At 38.9% G+C, this 22,119-nt stretch overlaps 5 protein-coding genes and 1 long non-coding RNA gene across 8 annotated transcripts; 5 read left to right on the top strand and 1 right to left on the bottom strand.

The window, feature by feature from the left end:
• Positions 1-823: 823 nt before the first annotated feature.
• On the top strand, positions 824-3,738 carry LOC114734732 (transcription factor GTE4-like). Of its 2 annotated transcripts, none has more exons than XM_028922375.1 (5): positions 824-1,704; positions 1,735-3,176; positions 3,270-3,315; positions 3,416-3,529; positions 3,655-3,738. In XM_028922375.1, the coding sequence occupies exons 1-5, from the start codon at positions 1,284-1,286 to the stop codon at positions 3,711-3,713; spliced, it is 2,082 nt and encodes a 693-aa protein (XP_028778208.1). In that variant the 5' UTR covers positions 824-1,283; the 3' UTR covers positions 3,714-3,738. The 2 variants fall into 2 exon arrangements, with proteins under 2 accessions (XP_028778208.1, XP_028778207.1); XM_028922374.1 differs by having other exon boundaries at positions 825-963; positions 1,052-3,176.
• A 1,484-nt stretch (positions 3,739-5,222) lies between these two features.
• LOC114734733 (uncharacterized) lies at positions 5,223-5,903 on the top strand. The gene is made up of 2 exons (XR_003739200.1): positions 5,223-5,489; positions 5,578-5,903. It is a non-coding gene; the product is annotated as an uncharacterized LOC114734733 (long non-coding RNA).
• A 346-nt stretch (positions 5,904-6,249) lies between these two features.
• LOC114734734 (uncharacterized protein HI_0077-like) lies at positions 6,250-11,074 on the top strand. 2 transcript variants are annotated; one of them, XR_003739201.1, is made up of 7 exons: positions 6,250-6,733; positions 7,295-7,536; positions 7,628-7,724; positions 8,373-8,489; positions 8,613-8,732; positions 8,854-8,923; positions 10,630-11,074. XR_003739201.1 is itself a non-coding variant. In XM_028922376.1 (7 exons), exons 1-7 carry the CDS (start codon positions 6,320-6,322, stop codon positions 10,690-10,692), a joined length of 1,152 nt encoding a protein of 383 aa, XP_028778209.1. In that variant the 5' UTR covers positions 6,250-6,319; the 3' UTR covers positions 10,693-11,074. The 2 variants fall into 2 exon arrangements, 1 of the variants encoding a protein (XP_028778209.1); XM_028922376.1 differs by having other exon boundaries at positions 8,373-8,556; positions 8,651-8,732.
• Positions 11,075-12,010: 936 nt separating this feature from the next.
• LOC114734735 (signaling peptide TAXIMIN 1-like) lies at positions 12,011-12,968 on the top strand. Its single transcript, XM_028922377.1, has 2 exons — positions 12,011-12,241; positions 12,478-12,968. Exons 1-2 carry the CDS (start codon positions 12,132-12,134, stop codon positions 12,599-12,601), a joined length of 234 nt encoding a protein of 77 aa, XP_028778210.1. The 5' UTR covers positions 12,011-12,131; the 3' UTR covers positions 12,602-12,968.
• A 2,669-nt stretch (positions 12,969-15,637) lies between these two features.
• On the top strand, positions 15,638-17,299 carry LOC114734731 (adenylate-forming reductase 06235-like). Its single transcript, XM_028922373.1, has 3 exons — positions 15,638-16,451; positions 16,536-17,040; positions 17,101-17,299. Exons 1-3 carry the CDS (start codon positions 15,638-15,640, stop codon positions 17,297-17,299), a joined length of 1,518 nt encoding a protein of 505 aa, XP_028778206.1.
• Positions 17,300-17,746: 447 nt separating this feature from the next.
• On the bottom strand, positions 17,747-20,816 carry LOC114734742 (seed biotin-containing protein SBP65-like). The gene is made up of 2 exons (XM_028922389.1): positions 19,164-20,816; positions 17,747-18,571 (listed from the first exon to the last, which is right to left on the bottom strand). The coding sequence occupies exons 1-2, from the start codon at positions 20,793-20,795 to the stop codon at positions 18,041-18,043; spliced, it is 2,163 nt and encodes a 720-aa protein (XP_028778222.1). The 5' UTR covers positions 20,796-20,816; the 3' UTR covers positions 17,747-18,040.
• Positions 20,817-22,119: the final 1,303 nt, after the last annotated feature.

The raw sequence follows: 22,119 nt of genomic DNA on the forward strand, positions 1-22,119 counted from the left end.
ACACTTAAGCTGCATTGTAGTAAATAAATAGAATGTGGTCCATCAAAGTTCTCACATCAGTTTCTGACCCTAAGAGTTCACTAGGGCCAAAACATGTTTTTAGACTTAAAAAACTATTTACAAAAATATTTATAAATTGCCTATCAACAAAGTATTATAGTTTTTTTTTTGTGCTAAAGTATATGTATATTTTTATTAGATGTAATCCTATTTGAGACATTATCGAACACTAAATGTGGACATATTTTCTAAATGGAATTTAAATTTTAATTCGTTATATTGTGAGAAACTAATCATTTTTGTTAGACTGAATTCATATTTATAAGTATTATAGTATTGACATGTCAAGGTATAAGAAGAATGATTTGTACTTCGAAGGTTGGAGCTTAATATATTGGAATTGGACCATATTCGCTAAACAACTAATTGGGCTCCACGAGAGAGAAGCCCATTAGAGAACGACTCAAAGGCGCGGAAAGAGAAAAACATCACACCTACTCTTCACCCGCCTCGCCGGCGCGTGAAAATCTTTCCCAGCTGTGGTCTGCTCCGGCCACTCACCGAAAATGCAGGTATTCGTTACGCGCTATACCTCCGTCTGCGAAAACTTTTCAAATTTTCGCAATTGAAAGTCCCCGCCACAAAAGTCTCTCTCCCTTAAATTCCTCGGTTACGTACACGTCCCGCCCTATGCTCTATCTTATTGGTGCGTGAAACCTACGTCACATATGCTCGAGTGAGTCCGCGCCCTTCATTCGTGATGCTATAATACTTCCCGGGCACGACTCTGTGCGCACCTCAAACGCTTCATCTGGTCGATGGTTCTACACGAACTCACCGTTGCCGTACACCTGGAATCCGATAAAACAATCTTCGTTTATAGAGAGAGGGGGGAAGACGAAGAGTTCTAGAGAGAGAAAGTGTGGAGCGAAAGAGAGAGTGCAAGATCTGATCGAAACCCAGGTAACAAGCTCGAAACCCTACTGCGCCTCGTTAGGTCTAAAGCTCGTTCTTTTGTCCGTTCTATTTCTCCCTCTCCTTATGTGCACAGGTTTATGTGTCTTCGTCTCTGTGGGTGAAAGCGGGTGAATTTGGATTTCGTCTTAGAAGGTCCCACGTAAGCCCTAAAAATTTAGAGTCGCAGGGTCGAAAGTCCTGGAAGTTCTGGTTTGCAATTCTTTCATTTCTTTGTTTGTAAAACCCTAGAATTAGACACAAGACTGGGATTTGATATTAGTTTTGGAAAGAAAAGGTGTAAAGAAAAGAATTAGGGTTTTGGATGTATGGCTTCCGGGCCTATAGTAGGAGGAGATGACGGAACTAGAGAGAAACAGAGGTACACAGAGAGTAAGGTGTACACGAGGAAAGCTTTTAAAGGACCGAAGAACAAAGCTAACGTTTTGAACACCGTTGCTACCGATACTGCTGCCCCCACAACAGCTAACAACGATGACAATAAGAATAGCACCATTAATAATGGTGGTGTCAATGAGACCGAAAAGAATGACACTAACGTTTTGGCTCTGCCCCCAGCGCAGTCTATTTTTCCGGATGAGAATACGGCTCAGCCAAGATTGAATTCAAAATTGGATGTAGTGTCAGATGACTCTTCCACCTTAAATCGTCGTCAGGACGAACCTCCAGGTCCGAATCCTCTGCAGGACGAACCCTCAGGCGCCAGTCCTCAGCAGGACGAACCCTCAGGCCCCAGTCCTCAGCAGGACGAACCCTCAGGCCCCAGTCCTCGGCAGGACGAACCCTCAGGCCCCAATCCTCAGCATGACGAACCCTCAGGCCCCAATCCTCATCAGGACGGTCCCAATCCGCAGCAGGATACTGTTCCCTGTCCTAAGGAGTTGCCATCAGCTAATGGTGCTATCAATCCTGGATTGGAGAATCGTATTAAGATCAACTTAGGCTCAAGCTCAAAGCAAGAAATGCAAGAGCTTCGGAGGAGGCTTGAGCGCGAGCTTGACACAGTGAGAAGTTTGGTCAGGAGAATTGAAATGAAACAGAGGCAGTTGGGTGGCTATGGCAATTCAAATATGCTAGCGAATGATAGAATTGGTAATACCATTGGACCAAGACGTGTTCTGTCAGGGGTAGCATCTGGTGGTGTTCCAAGAGAATCCGCCAGGCCTTTGCACCAGTTAAGCATATCAGTGCTAGAGAATTGTCAAGGAGTCGGTGAAACTGTTGAAAAGGAGAAGAGAACCCCCAAGGCAAACCAGTTATATAGTAATTCTGAGTTCTTGCTAGGGAAGGATAAATTCCCTCCTGCAGAGAGTAATAAGAAGTCAAAACTGAATGGAAAGAAGCAGGGTGGGGGAGAAATGGGACACGGTTTTGGGATGGGATCAAAATTCTTCAAAAGTTGCAGTTCATTGCTTGAGAAGTTGATGAAACACAAGCATGGTTGGGTTTTTAATGCTCCTGTTGATGTTGAGGGCCTTGGATTGCATGATTATTTTAGCATAATCACACATCCTATGGACTTGGGTACTGTGAAAACAAGGCTGAGCAAGAATTGGTACAAATCGCCAAAGGAATTTGCGGAGGATGTGAGACTTACATTTCGTAATGCTATGACATATAACCCACCTGGACAAGATGTTCATATAATGGCAGAGCAGCTATCAAAGATATTTGAGGACAGATGGGCCATAATAGAGTCGGATTACAATCGGGAAATGAGATATGTATTGGATTATGGGACAACTGTTTCTGCACCATCACCACTATCCAGAAGGGCTGCTACAATACCTCCGCCTGCCCTTGATATGAGAAGGATTTTGGACAGATCAGAATCGATGACGCAACCTCCAAGACCCATGAGCATTACTCCTTCTAGTAGAACCCCCGCTCCAAAGAAGCCAAAGGCAAAAGATCCGTATAAAAGAGACATGACATATGAGGAAAAGCAAAAATTGAGCACAAGCCTCCAAAATCTGCCTCCAGAGAAACTAGATACGATTGTACAGATCATTAAGAAGAGAAATTCTGCACTTTCACAACATGATGATGAAATTGAAGTGGACATTGATAGCGTAGATGCGGAGACTCTTTGGGAGCTTGATAGGTTTGTGACCAACTTCAGGAAAAGTTTGAGTAAGAACAAGAGAAAAGCTGAGCTTGCCATTCAAAGAGCAGAAGCTGCAAAGAATGCCCCACAAATGGTATAGTCTTGATCTGAATCATGATTGCCGATTGCTAGCCTGTGTTTGGGAAACAATTATTGTTAACTACAATTACCTTGTGATCTTTTGTAGGCGCTGGAACCTGCTGCGGTTGTGGCTCCTCAAGAAACCATAGCAGGTAAAATATTGAGCTGACTGGTGATGCATGAACTATTATTTTTTAAGCAATTTGTTATTTGTTATTAACTAATATGTGTTGTCTTGCTATCTCTGGGCAGGTGAAAGAAATGCTTCTGCATCTTTTCCTTCACAAGCAGAAAAACAGGTGAATAATGGGAGTAGGTCAAGCAGTTCTAGCAGCTCAAGCAGTGATTCTGGATCTTCTTCAAGTGGTACTGCGATTTGTAACTTGATAATATATATCCTACTTCTCATCCATGCGCACACAGATTTACTTTTGCCTGTTGCAGTTGAAGACCTAGTGTTCTATCTTTCTCATTTTTATTTATTTCTGCAGATTCTGATAGTGAAAGTTCCTCAGCATCTGGATCTGATGCAGGATCACCGAGGACCTGAATTAATTTAATTCTCTAAGGTATAATCACAGATATCAGAGTCTTAACCAAGTCATGTTCTCTTCATTTGGTCTGAAGTACTGTCTGCATAATTTAATTTTCTTACCCCCCCCCCCCGGGGAAAAAAAATCGTACATTGCTATTTGCCTTATTTTTCCTCTCTTCGTAGCAGGTGTGCCATGCCTTTTGTTTGTATCCATTTTCATGATTGGGGATCTAGTCTTTTACATATTTGTTTCTGTTGTTTTTCTACCTTTCTCTGTATGGAAACTTAATCAAAGCTTGCAGGCCAATACCAGACCTTTACCACATGGGGGGCTCTATAAATTAAATTCTATTTGGGTTAAACCCAATTCTTGGAATCGCAGTAAAATGGCTACTAAATGTTTGATGCCTTGAACTTGTTTGTAGTTCGGAAAAGTAAAAAAGGGGGTGTGGTTTAATCTGTTGAGCTTTATTGGTTTGTGGGGCATTTGTTGGTCTGTCACTGGATGTAGGCATCTTGACAAATGATTGGTTATGTTAAGATTAATTGAATAAACTATCATTAAATCTATAATTACGTATACATTATTGATGGTTTGTAACATATTTACGCTTATGCATCACTAGTCTGTAGACAGGTGACATCTTGTTATGTCATAATCTAAATCTTAAGCATTTCATTTAATGGTCCCCTCTGAAGTAAAACACAAAGGGCGTACGGAGGGCACCTTGTGACCTCATCATGATGGGGTTTCTGTTCTGTCATTATAGACAATTATTGTACTTTTTTTGGGGGGGGGTTTGCTCTTGCCTTTTTGTATTGGTCAGCCATACTGTGTGTCTGTCCTGCTTTTCAAAATATCATTTTTATAATTCTGATGCACACAAACATGTGGCTCGCTCACATGGGTATAAAATAGAATTCATACGTCACTAGTGACCTTACCCCTTATTAAGAAATTATTTGCCTAGCATAGGTACAATGAATTTTTTTGGTCTTCATTGCTGGCTTTATGATCAAACATTTGGTAACTTTCAGATGGGCCTGGCTTTGACTATGTACTGCTAGTTGTTTTATAAGTGACTTCTTTGCCATTTCAAGTGGCATGATCCTATCCATTTTAGCTTCCCCGTCCTACGTAATAAATCAAATGGATTCAGATTCCAGATTTGTAGTGAAATCCTCGGTAGCTATTTATGTGTGCCAAGTTTTTTGGACGAATGGTGGTCATGTATGTCAATCTCTTGATGTCGTTTTTGTCATTCACTGTGCAGAGCTAAGGTCTGGTCTTCTAATTCAACTATTCGTGTATATGCTCTATTGCCTAGTATCGAGGCCAAAATAAAAAATGCCGAGTATGGTCTTTTTATTGAATAATTCAACGTGTTTAGTCCTTTAAAATGTGCTCAGTTGTGAAAGGCTTGATTGGCTGTCTGAAGAGTATTATCATTATTATTATCAATAATATACAAAATTGTGAAGTTGTGCTAAATGCTCACTGGTTTCCAACCTCTTATTTTCAATTCATGTGTCAGGTATTTAGAGTAGATAATTGATGACATGAAGATGACATGAAGCTTCCACATTATGGATCCAAATTTAGCAGCTGGTGTAGAGGGGAAGCATCACAGTCAAGGCCACCAGTGATCCTATCCTACAAATGCAGTATGGGATCTTTTTCTTCCCGTTTGTTGGAACTTTGCACCATTGCAGCTCGTGGCCGTATTTGTTTCGACACGGACTTTTGTATAATATTTGGTAGAATGTTGTGATAATTAGATAGGATTTTAGGTAGTTTTCCGTAGCATGTGTACATTGCTAACTACTGCTACTCATTAAGTTCTATTGGTGACTTCTTTCTTTGGTTTTGTGGTGGCAGATTCAGGATTCCTTGGTGTTATACAAAGATATTCTGTAATTCCAACTTCTTGAAGTCATTATTGGTTCACATGAAATCTCATTCTATGTTGTGGTATCCTGAGTCTGGCATTGGGTTGTTAAAACGTAATAACCATAGGGAGATGTTACTTTGTTTTCAATCAAGCGAGTTCATCTTTTGCTCTGCTTTTGTCCCCATGGGTTTTGTAATATGATATCCTGAGCATCTTAGGAGTGATCGAGCAAAAGCGAACGTGTTTCTGTGGCTATTAGGCGGTTTATAGTCGAGATTAATACAATTGTACAGCCAAGGGTTTTATTTTTTCCCTCCATGCGTGCCTTATATTAGTTATTGTGATTAAGCTGTTATTTCGTCGGCGACGGTGAATTCTTCCGAGAACCAAGAGCTTTGTACGTTTGCAAACCATAACACAGAAAAGAAATGAACTTGCGATTATGAAGGACCCTTGACAGGCGCCTTTTATTTTTGGGTATGCCAAGCTCAATCCAAATGGAGTATTTGTTTTGATCCAAAAAGACATGCCCTTAGTGCAGAAATAAACAACTTGTCGGAGAAGCCTTGCCTCTCATTATGCAAATGGTTCTTGTAAATAAGAGTGACGTGTTATATGAAAATAAAAGGTGACGATCGAAATCAGGAAAACGCCATGATGCCAATGGGTTAGAAGTTTAAACGATGGAGTAATTTCTTGGGAGGGAGTGAGCAAAGCGTCTTGCCAGTCATGCTCTCATCACTCGCGCGCTGGTCGTTGTGCTCTCACGTCTCGCTCTGCCATTTCAAACCCAGAAGTTTCTCTTTGTCGTCTTCCTCTTCGTCTACATCTTTCCATTTCTCACCTTGGTCAGGCCTCCAAGCGTGGAGGCAAAGTCCTCTCAACGAGAATCGTAGCTGGGGACCCAATGGTCCCGAACCCCAGCTTCTTTCGGCTGCATCGACCACCGACGATGCGCATGATGCCCGGATTGGGGAAGCTGCTTCTTTGGCGGAGCTAGGCTCGCTGGTTCTTTCCACCAGTGATCCTCTCACCAAGTGCCGATTCTCTCATCTCGCTTACTCCAGGTGGCGCCGCGAAAACCTCCCTCTTGGGCAATTCACACCGCCCACCCGACCTGCCCGACCCGAAAAACCCAAATTGGTTCGTTTTTCATTTTGGTTGCTATAACTTATGCGCTGTGGGATAGCTTTTGGGTTGCCAAAAATGACGAAGTGGATCATGTTTGTGGGGCTAATACATTTCTTTTTTGTTTATCAACGCAAGTTATTATAACTTCTAAGCAATTCACTCCCAAAAAAAAAAGGAAGGAAAAACTTCTGGGCAAATTGTTCTAAAACATAAAAACAGTGGGGAGATTGTTGTTGTTGTTATTGTTACTGCTACTACTTCAGAAGGGATGACTACTTTTTGGTTTAACACTCTAACTTGACCCAAAACTCGTAAACATTTGTCATTCCACTTCACTTACTCCAATTACTTTTAACGCGGAGTATTCTCCACGTACTTGAATTCCTAGCGGTGATGAATATTCAGTGAGCTAATGCAAGTTGGGGCCTTTGTGCTGCTTTGTTGGACTGCACGAGTTTTTGTCATGATTAGGCATGTGTAGAGAGTATTTTATTTTATCTTCATGCTGTGAAATGCAGTTTCCCTACTTAGGGAGGACTAAATTATTGCATGGGCTATTCCATGCCAATGCAGGTTTCTCCGAAGGAAATTCCTGATCCCAAAAGTTCAGGTTTGCCACTGAATGCTTATATGCTTCACAATTTGGCCCATGTTGAGCTCAATGCAATTGATTTGGCGTGGGATACTGTTGTTCGGTTTTCTCCCTTCAGTGAAATTCTTGGGGAGGGATTCTTTGCTGACTTTGCTCATGTTGCTGATGATGAGAGCCGCCATTTTTCTTGGTGTTCTCAGAGGCTCGCTGAACTTGGTTTTAAGTAAGGATAGTTGCACTTTACGCTTTTTTTTTCCTCCCTCCCTAAAACATTGGTTACAATGATTTATTTAGTATACTTTGTGCATAACTAGATATGGAGATATGCCTGCTCACAATTTACTGTGGAGTGAGTGTGAGAAATCATCAGACAATGTTGCTGCACGTTTGGCAGTCATCCCATTAGTCCAGGTAACTTTGTTCCTCTTGTCCGGTCCTATTCTCAAGGACTTCTTTTCCAGTCTGTGGATTGTCTCGTTGGGTGGTAAGCGGCTTATTAAATTTGACAATGCATCTGTTTGCATGAGTCTATATGTTTTGTTATTCCATCTATCAATTAGAGATTATGTGACAAATAGAATGACTCATGCAGACTCTGCTGCTGATTAAGTGACACATCATAACTTTTGACCTTGAAATAAGTGTGAGCACTGGTCTTACTATTGGAACAATCCTGAGAATTCTGATTTCTCGATCCTCTTTTGGTGGCAAATAGCGGGGCAGTGCTTGGAGAAAATTTTTTAAGTACTCCCTGAACATCGCCATCCTTGGATAAATGAGTAAAATATTGGTGTTTAATTGTTTATGATCAAGCATTCTGGAAGTGTTGCTCAAGGATTGTCACCACCTCCCTTGAGGAAATCCTAATCAAATGAAAATAAAATTGTCTTACCTTCATAGCTGGGTAGAAGGCTTTTCTTAAAAATATTTTGAGTCATGGGGATTGACACGAATCCACCTCTGATCTTTTTCCCTCAGACATCACATGCTTCAGAGATAGAAGCGCTTTGATCTATATGATCTTGATGCTCTGAATGTACTAATTTATTTTACTTGTAGGAGGCTAGGGGCCTTGATGCTGGGCCACGGCTGGTGCAGAAGTTAGTGGGATTTGGAGACAACAGGACATCAAAAATAGTCGCTAGGATCGCTGATGAAGAAGTTGCACATGTAGCAGTAGGTGTCTATTGGTTTGTTTATGTCTGTCAGAAATTGGATTGTCCCCCTGACTCCACTTTCAAAGGTTTTTGAAAACCTACTAGATCTCATTGCATCTGCACGCTTATGTCCATATGGAAGGTTTACAAGCTTCAATACTATTTTGTACGACCATGCAGACTTGCTAAAGGTGTACAATGTAGAACTGAAGGGTCCGTTTAATTTTTCTGCTCGAGATGAGGCTGGAATTCCCCGTGATTGGTAAGAACTTGTAGACTGAGCTTACACTTAGCCTATTCCAGATAGCTGACAGTTTGCAGTTTACTAATCCTCCTTCCTGATTCTTGCTTTGTTGCTTGTGCTTGCCTCGTCTATTGTCTAGGTATGACCCATCATCTTGTGGCAGTCCTGAAAAGAGAGACGCAAATGACCAGAAAAAACGACTCTGTGCAGTAAGTAATTTGGGTTATCATGCGAGATTCTTGGATAGATTCAGTCTACAAAAGATGACTAGAACATGTGTATGAATGATCAGTAAATTAAGCTAATAATGCAGTGACATCTAAACATATATTAAAATTAGACTGGATTTTGAAATATGCAAATATGAAGCTTATCGATTTCAATTTAAGTGGCTTGACGTCTTTGTTTTCAGTGGGTATGACAAGTCTACCTGATGGAACTTGGGTTTAGAGATAATTAGGATTATCTTATGTCACTACCCATGAAGTTTCAAGAGTGCTTCTGTGAAGGGTTTGACCTCATGGTTCCACCCTTGGAATTTGATCTTGTCTAGGGATTTTTTTCCCCCCCCGGTTCAGCACGTGCTTAAACAAGGAAAAATATCCAAATGTAGAAACCTTTTTAACATCTCAAGATGTTTAGTTTTCCATACCAAGGCACTTTTTTGAGCAATTATACCTTCTATAGTTTCAATTTTCGATATGGGTATGTTTAAATCCTTACTATCAATGGAGGGAATTCAGTGAAAAGAGAAGAGACTTGCGGGGGATGCACTCTAGAGGGTCCCACATCATTATCCCTCCTCTTTCGCCATTAGGGGTCTGTTTGGTTGGAGGGGAGGGGAGGAGAGCTAAAATTTTGTACCATTATACTTTTATGGTTTTTTTAATATTCCACTACTACTCATAAAATATATTATTATAATATTTATTTTAAATAAAAAAATATATTATCCTAAGTAAAAAAATAAAAAATAAATTATTATAATTAAAAAATATATTATAACAAAAATTAATTAAAAATAAAATATTATAATATTATAAAATTATTTTTTTTGTAAATATATTATTTATTAAATATATTTTAAAGCTGAAAAAAAGGATAGCCTAAAGAGAATAAAATTTCATTTTCTTAGAGCATATAAAATTTGTTAATTTAATTATTTCAAATATATTGTATTCATTAGAATAAAAAATTATGGTACCAATTTTTTAATGCACATATTAACATGATGATACTGAATTTTCATTACATTATATAATTTAAATTAAGATGTAAATTAATTTATATAATATATCAATAAAAAATATAAACTAATATGTAAGGGTAAAATGGTAAATTATTTATTACTATTCCTCTCTTCTCTTTTTTGAACTAAACAAGATATCATTAAATATTCTTCCTTTCCTTTCTTCTCAATCAAACCAAACAAGGTGGGGATAAAATCTCTCCTTCTCTTCCTTGCCCCGCCCTTCCCTTTCTCTCCTATCCTCCCCTCAAACCAAACAGTCCCTAGATCTCCATTTCGAGTGGGGATCAGAGTTCAGATTCGGATAATCTCAAGTGATTAGATGGTTTTCAAATATAGACAACTGAAAAAGAAAATAAAAGAAGGGGGGTGTCTCAATATTAATATTATAATTGGTATGAAATATGAGAAGGGGGAAAAAAAGAAGAAGTAAAGCATGCTGCAGCTCTATCTTGAGCTGTGAACGGAGCTGCCTCAAGTAATGCAAAAGAATTTGACAAAAAAAGAAGTAATGTAAAAAGAAAAAGAAGTAAATCTTGTGCGTATTTTTGGGTGAGTCGTTTAACTTGAAGACACTTAATTATCTCTTAGTTTGAGGGGATTAAAATTTTTCAATGTTAGTAGGTCTTTTTGCCAAAAATGATGAGTGTGTGTGTGCTGTAGCAGGTTCGGGAGAGGCTGGCTTCCATGATTGATTTGGAAGGTGAGAATTTCAATTTGACCAGATGATGGTGGATTGGAAGATGCTTGAAGCATCCTTCCTTGACTTGAGGCCGATTCCAGCTCGCTAGCCTGCCTTTGCTTTGGCACCCGCGTGGTGACGTAGGACCCCCTTTGGGATTTATATTACGGGTCTTTTTTGGGACTTCAGTTCTTATCCTTGGAGGATAAATTATTGCAGCATATATTCCTCACTATTGCATTTTTTTATGCCTTTTCTTTTTTTGGGATTTTTTTTTGTCCCGGGGGGGGGGGAATCAATCCTCAGGCACAAAAATATAGCAACGTTGCTGTAAAGTCCAGAGTCCTTTTTTATTGCCTTTTTTCTTTAAAACAACGCTCTATATGTTTAGAAAGTGTTCATCATCAATGGAATATAATTTAATCTGTTTTTCAAAGTGTAGTGGGAATACAATGTGGCGTAAAACAGAAGAGGAAGAAAGGGGAGAGACAAAGATTAGGGAAAAAAGAGAGATCAAGAAGATTAGTGAGAAATTGCATCGTGAATGATTCGATCCATATCCAAAATCTACCGACGATCCTAACAATACTTATAAGAAAAAATTGTCAAAAAAACTGCCGAGATAAAAAAAAAAAAATACAAGTAAGGAATTCTAATGACGTTAGTGTGGGTTTTAACAACAATAGTATAAGTTTTGATGGAAATTTTTATAAACCAGTCTTTGTGTATAATTTTTCTATTTCGGAATTTTTTTTAACCATTTTCCCTACTTATAAAGTAAATAATAATAAATGCTAATCCTAATCAGTCTTAAAATAATAAAAAATAAAAAATTAAAAGAATTCTAAAATAATAATCTAAATCATATCCTAATAATAAAATCTTGAATTTAATCTAATAATAATTATCTTTATCCCATATTAACATCAAAATTGTGATGTTCTTAAAATCGCAAAATTAGATGTGGTCCAATAATTGAGATGAGAAATTTGATTTGAATAATACTCCTCCGGTCCTTATTATAAGACCCAATTTGACTTTTTATTTGGTCCTAATTATAAGACCCAATCCATTTTCTCTCTTATATTTATGCATTTTTTTCCAAGATAATCCTTCTAATAATGATAGTTTTAGCCAATATACTTAATTAGCAAGGATATTTTAGGAATAACAACACTTATTTATTATAAATAACCAACTTAACTTACTTCCTTAATCTCCTCAAATAAGTCAATTGGGTCTTATAATTAGGACCGGAGGAGTAATATAACCTAAAGATTGTTGAAAGCGTACAAGGAAAACAAAAGGGCTCTTTGATGGGAAACTTCTTTAGGATCTGACGATTGAAAACGTGTCTTCCCTTCCTCACAATAACAGAACAAAACAACCCTATACCTACTTCTTTTCACTTCTCTTTCTCTCGTTCCATTTCAATAACAAGAAGAAAGTTGCAGACTTGTGAAAACAGCCCCCGGAAAGAAAAACAATGTGTAGCTCCGACGGAGATTGCAGGCCTTTGGGTTTCCTTCTGGGTCTTCCCTTCGCCTTCCTCTCTCTTATCCTTTCCGCTGTCGGCCTCGTCGTCTGGATCATCGGGTACACCCTTCTCTTTCTTCTGTAACTCACTCTTTCTTAATCATCTGGGTATCGCCGATTTCCCAGTGACGACTTCAATTTGCGATTTTTCTGCGATTTCTTCTTCTGGGTTGCTGTAACTTCGCCGCTTGTGATCTGGGTTTCGATCTAAATTAAATTAAAATACACAAACACACGCAGATTCACGAGACTCTGAATAATCGGTATTGATTGATTTGGGGTTATGATATGTGCAGATTGTTGTTGACATGTATATGCCCTTGCTGCTTGTGCCTGACGGTGATAGTGGAGCTTGCTTTAGAGTTGGTGAAGGCTCCATTGCATGTCATGGAGTGGTTCACTTCTCAGATCCCTTGTTAAGATTTCTGTTTGTTCCAGCCATTTCTGATTTATAACCAACCTCTTGTTCATATATGTGTGTGTGTGTTTTTTTTTGGGGGGTGGGGGTTTTAGTTATGTTGATCTATGTGGTTTCTGGGTTTATCCGGAAAACTATTGCTTAATTCATCGAATTCCAGCAGTACAATAACGAAATTGTGGATTTCCACTTCGGTTTGTTCTGTCTATTTTGCATTTGACATTGCTGACCGAGGAAACAAACGGCCACAGTTTCTGTAACGAACAACTTCCGTTTGATCTTCATCACCAATACAGTGATGTGAATCTGTTTCCAAGGGAAAATTGGATATTATTGTATAGAGTCTGCCTTTTTATATGTGTAGGTATATGGGTGTGTATAATCTTTCATAATATACGATTGCAAACAGTACATGTGGTTGTGAATAGCAAGCCCCGCGCTTTGTTTCCTACTTGCAAGCTGCGCCAAGTGTGATGATATCTTATTTGGTTAAAAAAAAAATCTGAGATAATTTAATTGATAAACGAGACCACGATTTAGAAATTGCTCATTTGTTGTCTAAAGGATGAGAATTATGTGCATCACTAATCGTTTTTGGATTTTCAGTCAAATTTTAAATGAGACTTACAGAAGAGAATCTTATAAAAATAGATAAACGACGGGAAAGTATTAAATAGAGATAAAGTTAAAAAGCTGTTAAATTTTAAATGAGAGTTAATAAAATTTAAGATTTTATTAGTAGGTGTGAAATATGTTAAGAATGGTTTATAAATAGGCCCAGAGTAGTATAAGATAAGATTTTAAACGTATTTCTATGCATTTCCTAACAAGCAGTCAAGCACGCCGGTCAGAAAAGAAAAAACAAGTAGTCAAGCACTGGAACCAGCCAGCACGTCTTTGGAGTTTGTTAGCCAACTATCATCGTCATTCGTCAATGCAACACAAATCAAAACCGAGGGGGGGCCATGTTTTCGTCCATATATTGTTTTATCTCAATGATATTTGTTTTTTTTTTTGGGGGGGGTCGAAGATAAAAATAATATTTTTTAAATTTATAATACTAAGCAATCATCTACCGTATTATTTTTACATAATATTAAGTTAATCAATTCAAAATTTAAAAAATAAAATAAAATGTTAAAAAGTCTCAATGATAAAGAAGAAATTTATTTATAAATAGCAGCTTCATAAAATCAAGGGAAAATAATAAATAAAGAAGCTAGAAAATGTGATATTTTAAATCAGGAATTTAAGAGTTGAAAAATGATAGAAAAGAAAGTAATGTCTGATATAGTACTTTGTAAATATAATTAAATGACTAAAATACCTTTATATCAAAAAGTTTATTAACAAGTTTTGAAATAGTAATGACAAGTGTTGAATAACAAATGATAAGAATTATATTGACAATAAAAAATTATTTATTAACAAGTTGTAAATTAGTAATAAACAAGTGTTAAACAATCAATAATGAAAAATATATTGATAATGACAAATTTGATAGCTTTTTTTTTTCAAATTTAATACAATAAAATTTTAGTCATTTATCTATATTTGCAAAATCTCTGATTAGGCACTACTTTCTTTTCTGTTATTTTCAATTCTTAGGTGTGTGAATTGAGAAATGATAATTTAAAGGTCTTTCCTGGAATTTTCCATAAAATCAATCAATATTAAAATAAAAATTAGAACAACACGCGCGCGCGCGCGCGAGAAAATGAGTGAATGTAGGTACATACGAGACCCACAAGTGGAGAACAGTTTGCTTATGGCCTGACTGAGTTGGGCCCGATATGCCAGGCAAGAGTAGCCTATTGGAGTTGTCTATGCTCCCATTTTTATAGTGATCATTAAAGGATAAAACTGGAAAAAAGAGAGAGTAATAAGTACTTATTAAAATTACAATATTGCTTTTTTAAAGGAAAAAAAAACTAAAATTTTAAGGTGACTCATATTTCCAACCTAAAAACTAAAGTAGAAGCGTTTCGTAGTGTGCCTCTGCCTTTCAGACGTTTTTTGTATTGATTATTAGATTTTATAATTTATGCTACAGATTAGATCTTATATTAACCATTAAGATAGTATATAAATTTCATCTTTACACCTTCTCTTTCCCTCTCATTCTCTTCAGCAAAATGGCCTCTTGTTCAATTAACACACACACACACACACACACACATGCGTGTGTATTTATCTATTAGTAGTATAGCACGTCTTGCTTACTAGTGCAGGGAGATGATTCAATAATTCAAATCATCACAATTATAATAAACAGAAAATATAGTGTTTGTTTTCTGGTCTCAACCTGATCAATCAATGCACAGAATCTAAGCAACAAGTAGGAGGGATAAACAATAATGGATGGTGTGTATATATAAAAGTCTTTACCAGCAATATCACTATGATACTGTGGGTAGGATCCCAAGATTTGAAACATTGATCCTAACACATTCGAACGTGCAAAAATCCTTCAGTTTTTTTTCTTTTTCTTCTTTTTTATTATGTCCTGTAGAATTAATCTACTCACAGATTTGTCAGTATACGTATATGGAAAGCCGTAAACTAACGTGTGTTAAACATTGATTCTAAGGCTATAGTATGTAATTTCAGCTTGTAGGTGTAGTTCAATCCTTCTGATTTGTATGTTGCTGCTCAATGATCAGCCTGCAATCTATACTAGGCAAATTCCACCTAAATGAATAAGCAGATGAATATTAATTACAACGATGAATTATTTCATTATTAAAAGCTTGTTTCATCTGTAGTTTGAGTAATTAATTTGGTACTATTTTGAGTCTCTTGTTGAAATTAAACTGATATTGACATATGAATTTCCCTGATCTCTTGTAGTTGTGGAGAAGCATACTTTTATGGCAGGAACATGTTATTTTAATGTTTTTTTCGGAGATGCCAATTTGACTAAGACTGGATACCACTTAATTCCTAATCGATCTCCTTTATTAGAGTAATCATACATGCAAAAGCAATGCAATTTAAAATTCCATACTGGACATGGAATGACCACCTGAGTAGCATCAATGGAAGGCACAGAGATGATGAAGCTTGCCAGATTCTCTAGCTGTCGTGGTGTTGCATTCGAGATCAATCCAAATAGAACCAATCCTTTTGCAATAATGGGGTTGCCGGGTCCGGCGCCGCCGCGGCCACCATCGCCAACGCAAGATAGAATCGGAGCTAACTTGACATGGCTTCCATGGAGTCGGAACAGTTCTTTCAAGATAGTCCCTCGGTCTCACTACTCAGTTAGCCCGAGTCGAAGCCGAGCCAGCAGCCACTTCTGTGACATTGAGATGGATGAAGCAGACGATGAGGTTGAGGTAGAGCTCATAGCAGAAGTTGTGGATGTAGGGACACCAGAGAAGGTTAAGATTGCACCGCCAAAGAATGAGAAAATGTCAAGGTTGTCTGTGATTCTGCTTGATCAGGGCTTCACGGCGTACAAGATCTTATTCTTGGTTTGTTTGAGCTGGAACATGGTTGCTTTGGCTCTTGCAGCTTCAGGCTATTTCCAATATGGGCGAGACAGAGCCACATTCTTCTCCATTGCCAACATTTGGGCTCTAACTTTGTGCAGAAGCGAGGCATCACTAAGATTAATCTTCTGGTTCGTTGTGAAAACTCTTGGTAGGCCCAGTGTTCCTCTCAAAGTCAAAACTTTGATCACTTCCTTACTTCAAAGCGTTGGAGGAATTCACAGTGGTTGTGGGGTTTCTTCCATAGCTTGGCTTGTCTATTCTCTGGTCCTTACAATAAAAAACAAAGAACAAACTTCCCCAGAGATTATCGGATTGGCTTTTGCGATTCTCACTCTGATTTCTCTATCTTCCCTCGCTGCCTTTCCTGTTATTCGCCATCTTCATCACAACTTGTTCGAAAGAACACATCGTTTCGCAGGGTGGATGGCTCTGATTCTTCTCTGGCTCTTCATCATCCTCTTCATGAGCTATGAGCCTAGTTCAAAAACCTACAATGTAAGCATCTCTGTGTTCATAAAGAGACAAGAGTTTTGGTTCACCATAGCCATAACCATCCTCATTATCATACCTTGGTTAACTGTAAGAAAAGTTCAAGTAAAAGTGTCAGCAGCATCAAGCCATGCTTCGGTTATAAAATTTGAAGGTGGGGTTAAACCAGGACTACTAGGAAGAATCAGCCCATCTCCATTATCAGAATGGCACGCCTTTGGGATCATATCAGATGGGGAAAATGAACACATAATGCTGGCTGGTGCAGTAGGAGATTACACCACGTCTTTAATCTCAAACCCACCAAGCCACCTTTGGGTTCGAACCATGCACTTCGCTGGCTTGCCTTATCTGATAAACCTGTACCAGAGGGTGGTTTTGGTGGCTACTGGTTCAGGGATTTGTGTGTTCCTATCGTTCCTGTTACAACCATGCCCAGCAAGTATGTTTCTAGTGTGGGTGGCTAAGGACATTGAGATGAACTTTGGGAAGGAGATTATGGAGTTTCTGGGGAGATATTCAAAAGAGAAGATGATTGTTCATGACACTGCAATTAGTGGGAGGCCTAATGTGGGAGAGATGAGTGTGAATGCCGCAATTAGATGGGATGCTGAAGTGGTAATTGTTACTAGCAATCCTGAAGGAAGTAGAGACGTTGTTAGAGCTTGCAAGAAGGCTAGGATCCCAGCTTTTGGACCTATTTGGGATTCTTGAAGGACAAATGGAAACTAAGCTAAGGCCAGTGTATACGTAATATGTTAGTATTCATTCACTTCCCCCGTCTAGATTGAACAGGGTTTGCTTCATAATAATTATTGCAAGTTTGTAGAATTGGAGACTTTAATATATATATTACTACTAATTCCTTCATCATTTGTTCAAATTTTTTTTGTTACAATTATCACTACAGAAAATTTACAGTTATTTACTAAGTGAAGAGAAGCAAGAGGCTTTATGCTAAAAAAAAGGCGCCACTTAATACTTTTTATCCTAAATGTGATTTGTTTATATCATCAATGTTCTTATCTTTGGCTTGAAATGGTTGTTAAAAATGTACTGATAAAATAAATAAATAAGCTAAGTAAGCTCAGTTTAGAGTTTACTAAGAATAAACGTATTATACATATTGACATGCTCTTTAACACGACATAAGTAGAACACTTAAAGATACATAATTATTAGCTTATGCAATTGCATAGAGTGGCAGAGGACTACTTTCACACTACTAGTGCAATTGCTTCAGCATGGACTATGTATAACATTGCACAGACAACCCAAAACAAAAGAACATAGTTGCACACATTGAGCCAACAAAACTCAAAAGGACGAGAGGAGTTTACAAATTGACATTCTGCAATCGCCAAAGCGACTTTTATTTATTGACAAACTCCGCAAAACAAACACCAAAACATCAAACATACTGAACGTTTCTGTCTATCAAACCCAAAAAGAACGTCAGGTTTTCCGAGCTTCAGAGGTTTCTCTTCTACGCTCTTCAAGTGCGAATCCCCCTTGGTTGCCACGATCAAACTCTGATCCAATGCTCTGTTTTGAGCCTGCCTCTATTTCATTATCTCCCACAACCATCGTTTTCGTTGTCTGTGCTATTTCTGCTATGGTTTCTCCAATGGCATCGATGACCCCACTTCCTGCTTGACCCTTTGGGACTTGTTCTGAGGCTCTCTCTGCTGGTTTGATCATCGTCTGTCCGATTTCACCCACAGTTTCTCCTACAGCTTCCATAACCTCGCCTCCTCCCTGGGCTACAGTATCTAATGGCTTCTTCATTGTCTGAGCAATATCTCCCACTGTTTCTTTAGTGGATTGTGCATATTGGCCTATAGTTTCTTTAGTGGATTGGGCATATTGGCCTATAGTTTCGCCAATCCCACCACCTTCTTTTGTTTGCCCTCCTCCTTGCTGAAAGGTTCCACTGATGTTTTGGAGCATGCCTCCTTCTCCTCCTCCTCTTTGTTGACCTTGTTCCTGTCCAGATGATGGCCTCCACTCAGTTTCTCAAGTGACACAGGCATAAAGAAGTCTCAATTTTCAGCAGTTATAATTGTACGGTTTTTAATGGTATCATAGCACATTTACTAGAGAAAGGTTGCAAAAATTTTGAAGTACGAAGCCTAAATGAGAAGTGATAAAACGAAAGCTTTTACTACCATTCTCTTCACATTGTAGAAAGCAAAATAACAGAAACACACAAATGCTCATAAATTACTTCTCTTTCCCCCCAGATCCTGACATGACATTAACCTCCATTGTACACTAATTTGAAAACTTGAAGGACAGATATATCAGAGTAAATTTCCTCAGTTTGGAGAGCTGAAATATAAAATTCATAACAAAAAGTATTCTTTTTATGCCCTGAAAAATTCAATCAGAATCTATTTCACAAAAACAATAAAAAGTACTCTCTAAATTTCTTATGACTACATTTTCCAACAAAATTATCAATTCTGAAATGTTCATCACCATTTAAGAAACAAGGAGTGCATGTGAATTTGAAGCTTTAAGCTCAAGCATGCGTAATAAATATATAAATTAGGACTGCGATAAAGCGAATAAAAACCTGTGGCTGAGACGCTTTTTTAGTCACATAATCCTTCTTTGCCTCCTCCTTCTTCCTGGCAGTATAATCCTTAGCAGTATCCCCAGCTTTAGAAGCTAACCCTTTGACAGCATCCAATGACTTCGATGCAATCTCACCGGCCACATTAGCAGCATATCCCGCCGTTCCCTGAACAATATTAGCCGCCGCTTTCGTCCCCTCCACTGTCATCTCCGTGGAATAATGCGCCGCCGTCCACCCTGCCACAGTCGCCTTGTCCTTCAGATCAGCCGCTACTTTTCCAGCATATTCAGCCGCAGTCTTACCAGTCTCCACAGTGACATCCTTAGCCTGGCCGGCTTTCTCTCCAATGTATTGCGTAGTAGTGCTACCTGCAGATTTCGCCTTCTCTGCTGCTTGAGAGGTGTAATCTGAAGCCGTCCCCGTGGCGCTTGAGATGGCGTCTTTTGCAATAGCATAGCCTTGTTGGCCTTTCTCTAATGTCACGTCTTTGGCTTGAGCAGCCTTCTCTAGTGTGTAATCCTTGGCTTGAGCAGCCATCTGTGCAGCTTGAGCAGCCTTGTCTTGTGTGACGTCTTTGGCTTGAGCAGCTTTCTCCATTGCTGTTTCCCTTGCTTTTGCAGCCTTCTCTTGAGCTGTTTGGGTTGTCGAACCGACTGTTTCACTAGCTGCCTGCTTTGCTCTCTCATACCGATCCTGTGCTGCTCTCATGGCTTCCATTGTGTTCTCTTGAACTTGGCCTCTGTATTTGGAAATATCTCCCAAGGTAGATTGCGATTCTTTCTCCTGATCGCCACCTCTTCCTCTGTTTTCTTCAAGTTTTGCTCTCTCTCTTGCTGCTTCTAATTCTCTTGCACCTCTTCCTATTTCTTCCTTCTCGCCTCCTTCGATTGTACAAGTTATAACAGCAGTAGGACCTTGAGTTTTAACTCCAACCCTTCCTTTAACTTCTCCTTCTGTGCCTCTCCCCAGTTTCTCTTCTCTTGATTCTTCTCTGATTCTAGCCTCCCCTCTGTTCTCCAAGCTTCGTCCCACTTCTGCTCCAACTTGCCCTCTGCTTTCTCTTCTTCCTTTCTCCGCTCCAACTTGCCCTCTGCTGTCTCTTCTTCCTTTCTCCGCTTCAACTTGACCTCTGCTTTCTCTTATCTGTTTCTGCACAGCGCTTTCCGTCGGTCTGCCCGTATTTACCACTCTGGTTCGACTCTCGAGTTCAGATTGATTTCTCCCTCTAGCTTCTCCAGCTGAATCCTTGTTCTCTCCAGCTTTCACTTCGAACTTGCCCACATTTGAATGAGGCGCATTGTTCCTGGCTTTAGCGGCATACGACTCTTTATTCTCCTGCTTGTCTCCCTTCACCTTATCAGCAAGAGATTCAAAATGAGGCCCTAATTCATGAGTCTCCCTTGTTTTCCCAGTCCCACCGATATCCCCAATGGCTCTCCCACCGTGCTGCTTCCTGTACTCCCCGCCCTGTAACTCCTGAATACTCCCTTGCGGAGTGTCCGATCCTTCCTTAACCTGTTCAGCCAAATGCTCGAAGTGGGTGGTCATCTTGGGGACTCGATTCTTCTCAACATGAACGTCCCTCTCGGTCGTCGTATTCTCCCTGCGAGACATTTGCTCCGACGCCATTGTTGTCAACTTCTTCTATAAAAGTGATCGCTTTGTGTTTGATGGAATACTTGTTTGACGAAATGCTTGTGTGAGATGAAACACGCAGAGAGACATGAACGTGTGGGATATAAAAGGGGAAGTGGGTATGGCGGTAGAGAGGAGGTGGGTGGTGGATGGGTATGCATGAGAGAGGACATGTGGTGGCAGAGGTGGCGGCGGTGCGACGTGGATGACGGTGGTAGCGCCATAGGGGTGACTCAGCTTTAAGTGTGCAGAAGCTAACGAGGCATGAAGATGACGATCAGTATGGGAATGATGGAAGGCTCTGTAAGGAAGACACATGGAGACTATGAACGAATGACCCGTGTAACCCCGGGGGGAGGGGCGAGACCGAGACATCTGGCCCCTGTTTTCCGTTCATCCAAAAATCTGGCCAGCCTGTTATTTATCCAGTATGATATATATGGCCTATCCAATAATTGGATTTGATTCTTTACTTGGGGAACACACTACACGTGTAGAGTAAGGTGTTTTTGTATTACTTGGGACTCAAATAATAATTTAAAATGTTTATAAAAATATTTTATATCTAAGCTTGAATTCTTTAGTTATCATTTATCACCCAATTTATCAATTAGAACCAATCAACTTTAGCTTTGAAAAATGGAGTTCAAATGCCATTTAGAATCATCAAATTATTAAACTGAAAAATAAGTTTTTATAGTTTAGTCGTTACTTTGGTTCTACAGCAATCAAGACCACCGTAGGACTAGACGTAAAAAGTTATGGACAACTGAATTATGAAACATCCATCATCAATCAATACAACATATACAAAAGTGGATCGAGTTGCATTACTCATAAGTCACGAGTTCTGACTATCGCATGCCATTTTTCATACGCATATTGCATGGAATTAAAAACAAAAAGATAAAACTTAGATTAAGTTAATTAGCTTCCTTAGGACCATTCCTTCAATCAAAATAAGCCAGCTGGAATAAGTTTTGCCATCAGCATTTAACCCCCAAAGCACATGTTAAACACCGTTAAAGTCTGGAAGAAAGCTTTTTTTTTTTTTTTGTAAAATAATTCCAGCCAGTCATTTTTTACATTAAGTGATGGTATTCGAAGATCAAAATCAAAAGTTAAACGTGATGCTTCCAAGTTCAAACTCTTCTGTTAGTAGCAAATTGAACCTTCATCAATCTACTGCAATCTTCTACCTAAATCAATTGCTGGGGAAATAATCACTAAAGCCTAAGTTATCAAATCAATAAAGAATTTTTGGGCTCTCAATGTCAGAGACAGTGAACGCAAGGGAAGAGATGGGAAGGTCTGTCTC

Source organism: Neltuma alba, unplaced genomic scaffold (genome assembly GCF_004799145.2).
Source record: "Neltuma alba isolate B1F8T4 unplaced genomic scaffold, ASM479914v2 tig00013135_pilon, whole genome shotgun sequence".
In the NCBI taxonomy this organism is placed as follows: Eukaryota; Viridiplantae; Streptophyta; class Magnoliopsida; order Fabales; family Fabaceae; genus Neltuma; species Neltuma alba.

Coding starts and splice junctions, on each gene's coding strand:
- LOC114734732 (XM_028922374.1), top strand. CDS start 1,284: ATGGCTTCCGGGCCTATAGTAGGAGGAGATGACGGAACTAGAGAGAAA. Junction 3,177..3,269: donor CAAAGAATGCCCCACAAATG/GTATAGTCTTGA, acceptor GATCTTTTGTAG/GCGCTGGAACCTGCTGCGGT. Junction 3,530..3,654: donor TTCTGGATCTTCTTCAAGTG/GTACTGCGATTT, acceptor TTATTTCTGCAG/ATTCTGATAGTGAAAGTTCC.
- LOC114734734 (XM_028922376.1), top strand. CDS start 6,320: ATGCTCTCATCACTCGCGCGCTGGTCGTTGTGCTCTCACGTCTCGCTC. Junction 7,725..8,372: donor CAGTCATCCCATTAGTCCAG/GTAACTTTGTTC, acceptor TTTTACTTGTAG/GAGGCTAGGGGCCTTGATGC. Junction 8,924..10,629: donor AGAAAAAACGACTCTGTGCA/GTAAGTAATTTG, acceptor GTGCTGTAGCAG/GTTCGGGAGAGGCTGGCTTC.
- LOC114734735 (XM_028922377.1), top strand. CDS start 12,132: ATGTGTAGCTCCGACGGAGATTGCAGGCCTTTGGGTTTCCTTCTGGGT. Junction 12,242..12,477: donor CTCGTCGTCTGGATCATCGG/GTACACCCTTCT, acceptor TGATATGTGCAG/ATTGTTGTTGACATGTATAT.
- LOC114734731 (XM_028922373.1), top strand. CDS start 15,638: ATGGAAGGCACAGAGATGATGAAGCTTGCCAGATTCTCTAGCTGTCGT. Junction 16,452..16,535: donor GATTTCTCTATCTTCCCTCG/CTGCCTTTCCTG, acceptor CTCTGATTCTTC/TCTGGCTCTTCATCATCCTC. Junction 17,041..17,100: donor CCAGCAAGTATGTTTCTAGT/GTGGGTGGCTAA, acceptor GTTTCTGGGGAG/ATATTCAAAAGAGAAGATGA.
- LOC114734742 (XM_028922389.1), bottom strand. CDS start 20,795: ATGGCGTCGGAGCAAATGTCTCGCAGGGAGAATACGACGACCGAGAGG. Junction 18,572..19,163: donor AAAAAGCGTCTCAGCCACAG/GTTTTTATTCGC, acceptor TCATCTGGACAG/GAACAAGGTCAACAAAGAGG.